The following is a 12,381-nucleotide window of genomic DNA, read 5'->3' as shown; positions in this document are numbered from 1 at the left end:
GTCACACGTTTGGGTCCTGATCCTGTTTTAGTTCTGGAGAGCTGTTTTGGTGGTTTTAGTGAATTTTGGTGTAGCTCCCTCATAACAAATATATATATATATTTTTTTTAGCTTTGAGGGCTCTTTGGGTCAAAAAGATGCCCGAAACCTGGCTTAGGGAATGGCCTACGTTATAAAAATAGTGCGATATTTGTAAATCAAAAATAATAGAGCATCGTAATAATAGTGCAAAGAAAAAAAGTGCAACAACAAAAAACAAATAAGTCACAAGGTACGTATAAAGTTTCCTAGTTTTGTATCTAAGCTTCATTGACATATTAATACAAACACGTGATTATCATCCTGGACCGGTGAAGTGGGACGGAACCGTGACGCCATTAAAGTGAGTCACCCGCACGCCGACGTCCCCGTCACGTTCCGAGCGTGTACAGACAGGCGCCAAAAGACCCCGGGGCCGGAAAATCACCGAGAAGGAGGAACTTTGATTTTCAAGCTTGGCTCACGTGGTCGTAGCTTGCAGGGTCAGGTCAGCGTGGACGGAGAAGCAAACATTGCAATTTCTTATCGTTCCTGTTTTGTTGTGCGTTTTGAGGAGGGGGGCTTTCGTCGGTCAATACGAGAGCCAACAAATTCTTGAGACCAGAGTTTCTTAACCTTTTTGAGCCAAGAAAGCATTTTCTTTAAACCAAAATCTCGAGGAACACTGTTCTTCGTAATGGTTTCAAAATGACCTCCTTGTACCAGTTTAATAGTACCAGACTATAGAGCAGTCGTACGCAGTACATTTTTAGAGGAAAAAACATTTTGTACATACATAAGCCGCACCCGACTATAAGCCGCATGTGCCCACATTGAAACATGAGATATTTACAAAGATTGATGGTACACAGACCCAGTCCTGTCTGTCCCCTTTTGTCAGTCCGTCTGTGAACCTCTGTGAACATTAGGCAAGCCTTTTTAAACCCTGACTCCCACCTGTCCCATTTTTTGCTCCGGTCTGTCCCCGGCTTCGACCCGTTTTTGATCCTGACCACGTCTGCTCTCTCGTCCCGGTTTACAACCCGTTTCCGACCCGACCACGTTTTTGCTCTACCGTCCCGGCTACCGACCCGCTTTTTCCGTCCCTGACACCGCCATCACTCGCCACGGAAGATCCACTTCCACATTCAGAGCTCCATCCGAGTACCAGAGCGACTTGCTTCCCGTGTCCGGCGAACACCGGATCATGGGCGTAGCCTTTTCTCTTCCTTCCAATTAAAACTTGTGAGATAGGCAACGCAAGTGGGTCCTGTTTCTGTTCTAGTCCTGACATACCTTTATATTAAACTCTCCCGTTCTGGCTGACAACTCGCTACCGACCCTGACCACGCCTTGCTCTCCCAGTACCAGCTTACATCCTTTTTTTGTCCCTGACTACGTCTTTTCTCCTTTTCTGGCTTACGACTCGCTTCTGACCCCGACCATGTTTTTGCTCTCCTGTCCCAGCTATCGACCTGTGTTTTCCGTCCTTGACACCGCCATCGCTCGGTACGGAAGATCCACGTCCGCGTTAAGAGCGACCTGCTTCACCGGATCGTGGGCGCAGCCTTTTCTTTTCCTTCCAATAAAAACTTGGGGGATACGCAATGCAAGTGGGTCCTGTTTCTGTTCTGGTCCTGACATGCCTTTATATTAAACTCTCCCGTTCTGGCTTACAACTCGCTACCGACCCTGACCACGCCTTGCTCTCCCAGTCCCAGCTTCCATCCTTTTTTTGTCCCTGACTATGTCTTCTCTCCTTTTCTGGCTTACGACTCGCTTCTGACCCCGACCACGTTTTTGCTCTCCTGTCCCAGAGCGTCTTGCTCACCTTGTCCGGCGAACACCGGATCGTGGGCGCAGCCTTTTCTCTTCCTTCCAATTAAAACTTGTGAGATACGCAACGCAAGTGGGTCCTGTCTCTGTTCTGGTCCTGACACACAGTAAGAGTTTTAGTAATATACGGTAGCCTATCCCTCAATGTTCTTGTGAAAAAAAGTCGGGGCTTTACAGTAAAACTGATATATGAAGCTAAACGTCGGTCCGGTTTTCTGCAAGGTCGTTCTTCAAGGTCAGGCCATTTTTTTGCCCCCGGCCCTTTCCCATGAGAAAACAAACCGAGCGGAGACAAAGTGCCAAAGGCACACTGCAAACAGACACCCCCGTGTGAGAGGACTCTTTGCTTTTTTCGCACAACACAACACACACAACACTGCTCACGAGTCAGATGACTCACACTCTGCCCGGACCCTAACAGCCACTTGTGGAACTACGCTTTGACAACTATTACCACTACTACCAATTGCTCACTACCAGTATCGGCCATGTTACTTTAAAAAGGTCACGAGTTATAGTTACTCGACATTAATTCCAAAAAAGATTCTGTAACTGATTTACTGTCAGGACCAGGACGGAAACAGGACCCACTTGCGTGACGTTTACCATGAGTTTTATTGAAAGAGAGAGGAAGAGCTGCGCCCACGATCCAGGAAGCAAGTCGTTGTGAACCGAACACGGAAGTGGATCTTCTGTAGCGAGCGATGGCGGTGTCAGGGACGGAAAACTGGTCGGTAGCTGGGACAGGAGAGCAAAAAGGTGGTCCGGATCAAAAACGGTTTGTAGCCGGAGACAAACGGGGGGGTCAGTAACGGAGAGGTGGAAAAACAGGTTCAAGAACAGGACCGGCGGGAGTCAGGGTGAAAATGCTTGCCTTGGGAGAGCAAGACGTGGTCGGGGTCGGAAACGAGTCGTGAGCCAGAACGGGAGACTAGACGTAGTCGGGGACAAAAAGAGGTCGTAAGCCGGGACGGAAAGCAGACGAGGTCAGGATCCAAACATGTCTCAGCCAGGGACAGACAGGAGCAAAACGGGATAGCCGGGAGTCAGGGTCGTAAAAGGCTTGCCTAGAAAACACGGAGATTTGCAGACGGACTGACCACAGGGGGACTGACAGGAGTTTAAATACTGACAGGGAGCCAATCAGAACCCGCGGCAGTGCCAAATGAGCCGGCACAGGTGATTCACATCGGTAATCATGACATTTACTATATTTTATAAGTCATTATTTACCAGGGAAAGTAACTACTTCCATTACTTAAAAAAAAAAAATCAAATAATTTTTTGCACCTCACCAGCAACAGATCTATCCTAATCTGAAATGCAAAAAATATAAACAGTAAACAATATCACAAAATAAAAAACAGCAGCAGACAATATACGTGTGTTTAAGTGCAGTGTAAAATAAATAAAACATACTCTCACAACTTGAGACAACGGGTCAAGTAGAAATGGGCAACTGCTCTTCAAATATTTTTTTTTTCACAACAAAAGTCAGTAAAACAATATAAAGTGACTGTCCAATCCTGATCTCTCACAACCTCCCCTTCCCCCTCTGTCCCTATCCTGCCCTCTCTCTGTCTACGATAGGGGACAAGACTTCTCTCAAAGATCAGCAGTTTTGCAACAATTGGTGTTTAAAAATGCAGAGAACACTGAAAAAGAACCCTACACGAGTTTCCTCTAAGTAAGTATTGTGAATAAAACCCCTAATATTACAATATTTACTAAAAAGTTTTTTGGACAGACCACGAGCCTCACTTAAAAGAAGCTTACATAAATTGTCAGTCATCGTGCTGCTACGGGTAACTGAAAAACAAAAACCGTGCAAAAGGCTGTGTTCAAAAAAATCGGAGAAAAATAATGCAGCTCGGTCCCTTGAGTCTCCTTCGATTCTATCCTTCCCCGTGCTTTTTAGCACTCGTTTTCAGTTGCGCTACAAAATCAGGCGAAATCTGGTGGTCAAATATGACACACTGTCCCTTTAAAAAACACTTTTGGTGGATAAATCACCTCATTCTAGCTTTTATTTGGTATTTTTTACATTCTAGGGTTGTTTAAAACCATTTGAAGCGATGAAACCAAATAGCAGTGTCATATTGACACAACACGTGGATCGGTCAACTCGAGACTCAAATATTTCCAACCCAAACATTTGACTGTTTACAGTAAAACGAGATGGCGGTGTCAGGGACGGAAAAACAGGTCGATAGCCGGGACAGGAGAGCGAAAACGTGGTCAGGGTCAGAAACGGGTTGTAAACCGGGACGGGAAAGCAGATGTGCTCGGGATCAAAAACGGGTCGTAGCCGGAGACAAACGTGAGCAAAAAACGGGACAGGTGGGAGTCAGGGTTGAAAAAGGCTTGCCTAGTGTTCACAGAGGTTCGCAAACAGACTGACAAAAGGGGACAGACAGGACTGGGTTTAAATACTGATCGGGAGCCAATCAGAACCCGCGAGGGAACGGAAGGGGTGGAAAAACAGGTGCAAAAAGGGGACAGGTGGGAGTCAGGGTCAAAAAAGGCTTGCCTAGAGTAAAAAGAGGTTCGCAGACAGAGTGACAAAAGGGGACAGACAGGACTGGGTTTGAATACTGATCGTGAGCCAATCAGAACCTGCGAGGGAACGGAAGGGGTGGAAAAACAGGTGCAAAAACGGGACAGGTGGGAGTCAGGGTCGAAAAAGGCTTGCTTAGTGTCCACAGAGGTCCGCAAACAGACTGAGAAAGGGGGACAGACAAGACTGGGTTTAAATACTGATCGGGAGCCAATCAGAACCCGCGAGGGAACGGAAGGGGTGGAAAAACAGGTGCAAAAACGGGACAGGCGGGAGTCAGGGTCAAAATGCTTGACTTGTAACAACAGAGGTTCTCTGACGGACTGACAACCGGAGAACCAATCAGGTAGCCCACAGCGGCTGGACCCAAATGAGCGGGCACAGGTGATCCAAATCCGTCATTATGACAAAAGATAAAAGATAAAACACTACGAAAGCAAGAATCCTAATGTTTAAGAGAGAACGGATAAGTTGGAGGTACAAAGAGAATCTAAAGGATCAGCAAAATTGCATTTCAGACATAAATGCAAGCACATCTGGTAAACGGACACATAAGAGAAGACTCTTTAGGACAGGGGTGTCAAAGTCATTTGAACTCGGGGGCCACATGATAGAACAAACATTCTGTTGGGGGCCGGACTTATAAATTAAAGAGAAAGAAAAAGACAGATAAGGAAATAAGAGAAAGAGGGAGGGAAAAGGAGAGAGGGTGGGACAAAAAAAGAAAAAAAGAGGAATAGCGAGAAAAGGGGTGGAAAAAAGAGATAAAGAAATAAGAGAAAGAGGGAGGGGAAAAAGAGAGAGGGTGGGACAAAGAAAGAAAAAGAGAGAGGTAGAGAGTGTGAGAAACAAAAGAGATAAAAAGAGGAATAGTGAGAAAAGGGGTGGAAAAAAGAGATAAAGATATAAGAGAAAGAGGGAGGGGGGAAAAAGAGAGAGGGTGGGATAAAAAAAGAGAAAGAGAGAGCGGGAGAGAGTGTGAGAAACAAGAGATAAAAAGAGGGGAAAAGAAAGGGAGAGGAAGAAAGAAATCCAAAGAGAAATAGAAAGACAGATGAAGAGAAATGAGAAAAGAAAGCGCAAAGGGTATGAAGAGAGTAAGAGAGAAAAGGAAAAAAGGGAAGTTAGAGCAAAAGAGGTTAAAAGACACAGAGAGACAAAGAGCAACAAAGGAAGAGAAAAAGAGAGACACAGAGAGTGAAAGAGACAGAAACAGAATGGGAGAAAAGGGGTGGAAAAGAAAGAGAAAGACAGAGAGAGAGAGAGAGAGAGAGAGAGAGAGAGAAAGAGACAGAGTGGGAGAAAAGGGGTGGAAAAGAGAGAGAGAGAGAAATAAATACAAGTAGAGTGTCTTTGTTGGAGGCACCTGGCTTTGGCAACATCAAGTTGACCTATTTCAACCTGCAGCTTGTTTTTCTCTTGCGCTTCTCTGAGTGTTGTCTGGCGGGCTGGATTCAATCCCTTAGTGGGCCTGATCTGGCCCGCGGGCCGCCTCTTTGACACCTGTGCTATAGGAGTAACTCCTCATCATCACATGACCTTTTAACATGAATGCATAGAAAAAGCACAAATGAAGAAGTAACCTCATAATAAACCCCAATATAAAGGCATGTCAGGACCAGATCGGAAACAGGACCCAATTGCGTTACGTTTCTCACAAGTTTTATTAAATCTAGAGTTCGCTAGGCGCGGGAAGCAGGTCGCTCTGAACGCGGAAGTGGATCTTCAGTAGCAAGCGATGGCGGTGTCAAGGACAGAAAACACGGGTCGATAGCCGGGACAGGAGAGCAAAAACGTGGTCGGGGTCAGAAACGGGTCGTGAGCCGAGACGGGAGAGCGGACGTGATCAATGTCAAAACGGGCCGTAGCCGGAGATAGACTGGAGCAAAAACGGGACAGGTGGGAGTCAGGGTCGAAAAAAGACTTGCCTAGTGTCAACTGAGGTTCGCAGACGGACTGACAAACGGCGACAGACAGGAGTGGGTTTGAATAGGGACGGGGAGCCAATCAGAGTCCGAGGCAGTTGGCGCCAAAGGAGCGGGCACAGGTAATGCATATCGGTAATCATGACAAATTATACAAAACTACAAAATAAAAACAGGAAAAATACAACGATGGAAATACTACAAAAATATGACTTAAATATTAAAATAATATGATTATGGAAATACTACAAAAATACTACTTAAATACTGAAATAATATTACTATGGAAATACCTCTAAAATACCACTACCATTATACTATGATACAAAAAATACTACTCCATAAATATTACAACAGAAACACAACTAAATAAAATTACAGTCCTAATACAAAAATACTAAAGAAATACTACAAAACGACTACTATAGAAATACTATAAAACTATTCCAAAAATATTACAGAACGACTAAAGCAATACTACTATCGTCATGTCCAGCATGGTCGCCGTGGCGACCGGCTGGCCCCGCCCCCTGGGGCCCGGCTGGAGCAGATCGTCTAATTTGCGTGCGGGCTTCTTATGGGTGGGTTGTGGGTATTGCGGGTGGCTGGTTCTTTGCATTTTCTGTTCTGTTTTGCTCTGTCCTGTTTTGTTTGATTCGGAGTAAACCTGTGTTTGCACGTTTTGAGTAAAAGCCTAGTCCCTAGTATCCCTAGTCTGAGTTCCTGTTTGTCTGTAAGCCTGTTTTTGTTTTGTTTTGTCCCTGAGTGTTGGACGACTTTTATTTCCTTAATAAAAGTATCTGGTCGTTACGCGATTGAGTTCATCCTTCCTGCCTCCTGCCTCCGATCTGGTCCGCTCCTGTGACAATTATGTGAAGACTTAAGTACCGGATAGAAACTTTTATTTTTGTAGAGCATTTGCATACCTGTCAAGCTGTACGTTTTTGCCGTACAAAGTAGGTTTATGATGCATTTTAAGACGTATATGACGTACAAGAAAATCTGTACGGAAAAACGCAAATTTGTCAATGATGGGTACCATCTGGTATACACCGACTATCACCAAACAGCAAATCAATCGAGTCAAACGAGTTGGCCGCGGTAGCCTCTATCTCGGTATGTTTTTTTTTTGTTGCCAACGAAGCGAGCGGTTTGATACTACTGTGCACATGCGTCTGCCGCCTGGGGATTTCCCATCATGCATCATTCAACATCAGATTTCATGTGGTAGTTGTGTAGTGAAAGGAAGTCCGTCTCTTTTTAAAGAACCGGCTTTTTCGGCTCGACTCATTCAAGAGAGCCGGCTCTCCAACGGCTCACTTGCTTTGATGCATTATATTCCGAATGATGATGTTGTATAAAGAAGTTAAGAAAAAAAGGAAGTATAAAAGGAGAAAATGAAAAAAAGACAGGTTTGTGGTTGTCCCTTTTAATCAGTATATTACCAACAATAATTGAATGCAGAAAATGAATTCATAATTTGAATAAGAAAATGTATTATTGTACTTAATTCTATTTGCATGTATTTTTTTCTACTACAGTAAACGTTTTTTTATAATAAACCTCATTCATGTCGAGCAACTCGGTAGATGTTAATGAACAATATATATGATATAACGAAACACATGTACAATATAACGTGTTAAACGACATCAATAAGCCGGGACAGGAGAGCAGACGTGGTCGGGATCAAAAACGGGTCGTAGCCGGAGACGAACGGGAGCAAAAAACGGGACAGGTGGGACAAATTGAAATTTTGTAAGGGCATGGAGCCCTGGAGCTTGACAAGTATGTACAATGGAAATACTTAAGTACCGGATATAAACTTTTGAATTTTGTAGAGCAATACATTCCGTTTTAAGGAACCTATCCGCTTCGTAGCCATCGAGAAACGGAGGTAGGCGATCGGAACCGAGACACGCGTGTCTTCCCCGTTTCTGCATGCACGCGCACGCATGCATGCAGAAGGGTGAGGCTGCACGGAGCATCTTTTGTCCGCACGAGACTGAAACGACGGCGCTCCAAAATTCATTTCCGAAATATTCTCTTCTGCTTTAGCGACACAGACAGTAAGGATGCTCCTCACGATCTCTCTCTTATTCTTAATGAGAGGAAGGGGGATGAGGGGAAGGGGGGTGTCCCCGAAATCACTCCAATTCAGGACCCCCTCGTGCTTAAATTGAGGACCCCCATCTTCCGCTTTGTGCAAACAGACAATCGCAGTAAACCTGGAATATAGAAAGCTCGCTCACCCGCTTGCGTCGTATCGGTGAGGTCGTGGTTCACCCCCGGGTACTCCCTCAGCTTCCTCCCGCTCAGGTTGAGGATCCCGGAGCAGGCGGCATCTTCTACCACGCGCTCCAGACTGCGGCCCGTGTGCTGCTGCTGGTATTGCTGGTGGTACTGGTCCTGGTACTGGCCGCTCCCCGGACTCCAGTGAGGTCCGCTCGGGTAGTGGTGGTGGTTCTGGAGCGCCGTCACGGCACCCACGTTTCCTTGACCGGACGCCATGTTCGTTTTAAAAAAAGAAAAAGGAGAGAAAAAAAAAGGAAGAGGAATCGAGTCTGACGACGGCAGCGGCAGCAGCGCACAGCGGCAGCTTCTACGCCCATGCGCGCGCAGGGGCGTGTATGGCGGAGGGGAGGTGCAAGGGCGTGGACCACCGTGGGTGCTGGAGAGGATGCTGCAGAACGCCTGATTGATTGGGTTGATTTGGACACCGTACCTGTCAAGCTCCAGGGCTCCATTCCCTTACAACACAGGTTGTCAAACAGGCGGCCCGGGGCCAGATCAGGCCCACCAGTGGTTTGAATCTGGCCCGCAAGACAACAGTGAGAGAAGTGCAAGAGAAAAATGAGCTGCAGTTTTAAATATGTCCACCTGAAGTTACCCAAGCCAGTTAACACTTGCAAACAGCTGTGGTAGTATTTCTCTATTTCTCTCCCTCTCTTTCTTTCTTTCTTCTGTTCACTCTCTTTTCTCTATTTCTCTCTCACTCTCCAACTCTTTCTCTTTCCTCTCTGTAACTTATGCTGTAATTGTCTTTCTTGCTTTCTATTTGTCTCTTTCCTTCTCACCCTCTCTTTCTCTCCCTTTTTTGATCCCTCTCTCACCTCACTTTGTCTCTTTTTTCCCTGCTCACTCTTTAACTCTTTCTTTCTCTGTCGTTTCACTTCTCTCATTCTCTTCATTTCTTTCTTTTTTTTCTTAATTCCTCTATTTATTTCTCAAGTATTATATCTCAATTCTGCTCTTGTTTTTTCTCACTGTTACTCTTTCTCTCTATCTGTTTATCGCTCTCTCTTTCCCTTCCCCTCTTTCTCTCTCTTTTTCTCCCTTTCTCTTTCTCTTAAATTTACTAGTCCGGCCCCCGTGAGATTTTTCATAGCATTTGTGGCCCCCAGCTAAAACGAGTTTGACACCCCTGCCTTACAAAATACAAAATAATCTTACACCATATTTTTTTTCCAAACGTGTTTATTTATGTAGTTTAACATGTGTTTCGCCATATCATATATATTGTTCATGAACATTTTGTTTTGAGATTGTCATGTCCAGCATGGTCGCCGTGGCGACCGGCTGGCCCCGCCCCCTGGGCACCGGCTGGAGCAGATCGTCTAATTTGCGTGCGGGCTTCTTAAGGGTGGGTTGTGGGTTTTGCGGGTTGCTGGTTCATTGCGTTTTCTGTTCTGCATTAATCTGTTCTGTTTGACTTGATGACACCTGTGTTTGCCCTTTCTGAGTTAAAGCCTGTTTTGTTAGTGTTCCTAGTCTGAGTTCCTGTTTGCCTGTAAGCCTGTTTTTGTTTTGTCCCTGAGTGTTGGACGACTTTTATTTCCTTAATAAAAGTATCTGATCGTTAACGCGAATGAGTTCTTCCTTCCTGCCTCCTGCCTCCGATCTGGTCCGGTCCCGTGACAAAGATCCTGAGTTGCTCGACATGAATGAAGTTTATCATAAAAAAAAAGTCTAAAAACGAAGTCGCTTGGACGTTCACTGTAGAAGAAAAAAATACATGCAAATACAAATAAGTAGAATAATACATTTTCTTATTCAAGTTATGAATTTATTTTCTGCATTAAATTACTGTTGGTAATATACTCATTAAAGGGATGAACACAAACCTGTCCTTTTTTTCATCTTCTCCTTTTATACTTCCTTTTTTTCTTAACTTCTTTATACAACATCATAATTCGTAATATAATGCATTAAAGCAAGTGAGCCGTTGGAGAGCCGGCTCTTTTGAATGAGTTGAGCTGAAAAAGCCGGTTCTCTAAAAAGAGACGGACTTCCTTTCACTACACATGTATTTCAAACTGACTCAATCACCCCCGCCTGTTGTTTTCAGATCAGAATGACTTACGGCGTTTGAATTCAGGTTCGGCCGTTGCGACTCGATGATTGTATCAAAAGAAAATTCAAAACTATGTTGTAATGTAGGTCTACTGCTCTGCTTTCACATTGTTCACGTGTGATCGGAATGATGCATGATGGGAAATCCCCAGGCGGCAGACGCATGCGCACAGTAGCATCAAACCGCTCGCTTCGTTTGCAACGAAAAAAAAACGATACCGAGATAGAGGCTACCGCGGCAAACTCGTTTGACTCGATTGATTTGCCGTTTGGTGATCGTCGGTGTATACCGGATGGTACCCATCATTGACCGTACAGATTTTCTTGTACGTCTCACGATCGATCTATTTTCTGTCTTCTTTCTTGAAGTTCTGTCTTCTGAAGTTCTTTTGACAAGCCGGCGTGTTGGCCACCCCCATGGGGCGTGATGACTCCTCCCATGGGGCGGGCCAGATGCCAGCTTCACCACCTCCTCGCCGGAGGACGCCGCCACGTCTAAAAAAACTCACAACAACAAAGCTTATCAGAACAACTTCTCCAAACAATGTCTGCTTTTCCCGCGTCACAGATGCTCCTCCGGCGTCAGCCCTTGTCCCCGTTATCAAAATTCCCCAGCCAAAAAACTCCACACTTGGAACGGTGCGACCTGTCATGGAACTTAAGCCTCCTCTGTGAAAAATCTTCATTGCATTCAATAAATGTAACTTGTATAAAATTGTATAAAATCCCTTATAGTCAAGTAAATAAAATATAAAATCCTTCACCCGGCTACCGACCCGTTTTTCCGTTCCCGACACCGCCATCGCTCGCCACCGAAGATCCACTTCCGCATTCAGAGCGACCTGCTTCACCGGATCGTGGGCGCAACCCGTTCTCTTTCTTCCACTAAAACTTAACGCAACGCAAGTGGGTCCTGTCTCCGTTCTGGTCCTGACATCTAGCTCTTATTGTACTTATAATTCCATACACCTTGTAGTCCAGTGTACCTAGTATATGAAAAATATACCACAGGCTTTATTTTCTCACTTTGCATCTTGTGTAAATATTGTGTAAATTGTAACTATAACCTTATCTTCTTTGTTCCTTTATCTTCTTTGTTTTATTTTATCCTCACTGTTAAATGTGAAACTGGAGTGCCATGCCCAATTTCGTTGTCACAATATGTTCAACCCATTTTGTAACTATGACAATAAAGGGAGATTCTATTCTATTCTATTCTATAATCCGTTGTGCCTTATAGTGCAGAAAATACGGTAAATGTAATTATTATTAAAACTGATATGACAGTCACAAGGTTTTCATAAAAGCGTGTACTTTCCGATCAAAAGGGTTCAGAATGAAGACATTTGTTAGCCTGTTTCCATGAGAATTGCTCCATTTTGTTCTGCTGTTTACATGCTATGTCTGTTTCATCAGCCGAGGAATTTATCAAGAGTAGTACTCTGTTTTGGGCAATTTATAATTATTATTTTAGATAGAGCTGGATAAAAACTGGCACCTAGCATTTTAAAACACAGGAGCATGCACAATTGGAATGTTCCAAAAAATACTTCAATTTTAGGATTAAAAAAAAAACATGAAATGTATTTATGATTGAATATTTGTTTTAATTGAGTGATATAAGAGGACCTGAACCGTATGTCCCCCTGCACACTGCCCAAAGATAGCTGAGATGGGCTCCAGCACCCCCGC

The 12,381-nt window shown here is 44.5% G+C and overlaps 1 protein-coding gene across 1 annotated transcript in view; it reads right to left on the bottom strand.

Annotated features, from left to right (window-relative positions):
• lrch2 (leucine-rich repeats and calponin homology (CH) domain containing 2) overlaps positions 1-8,921 on the bottom strand; it is a 42,340-nt gene extending 33,419 nt beyond the window's left edge. Inside the window, exon 1 of the mRNA XM_088321396.1 lies at positions 8,589-8,921. Within this exon, the coding sequence (XP_088177522.1) occupies positions 8,589-8,847 (259 nt within the window). The 5' untranslated portion in view covers positions 8,848-8,921. The remainder of the gene's footprint in view (positions 1-8,588) is intronic.
• Between the last annotated feature and the right edge of the window lie 3,460 nt (positions 8,922-12,381).

The sequence above is a fragment of the Urocampus carinirostris genome, chromosome 17 (assembly GCF_059441175.1).
Source record: "Urocampus carinirostris isolate Australia breed hairy pipefish chromosome 17, RoL_Ucar_1.0, whole genome shotgun sequence".
NCBI classification, from domain to species: Eukaryota; Metazoa; Chordata; class Actinopteri; order Syngnathiformes; family Syngnathidae; genus Urocampus; species Urocampus carinirostris.
This window is presented reverse-complemented; position numbering and strand designations above follow the sequence as displayed.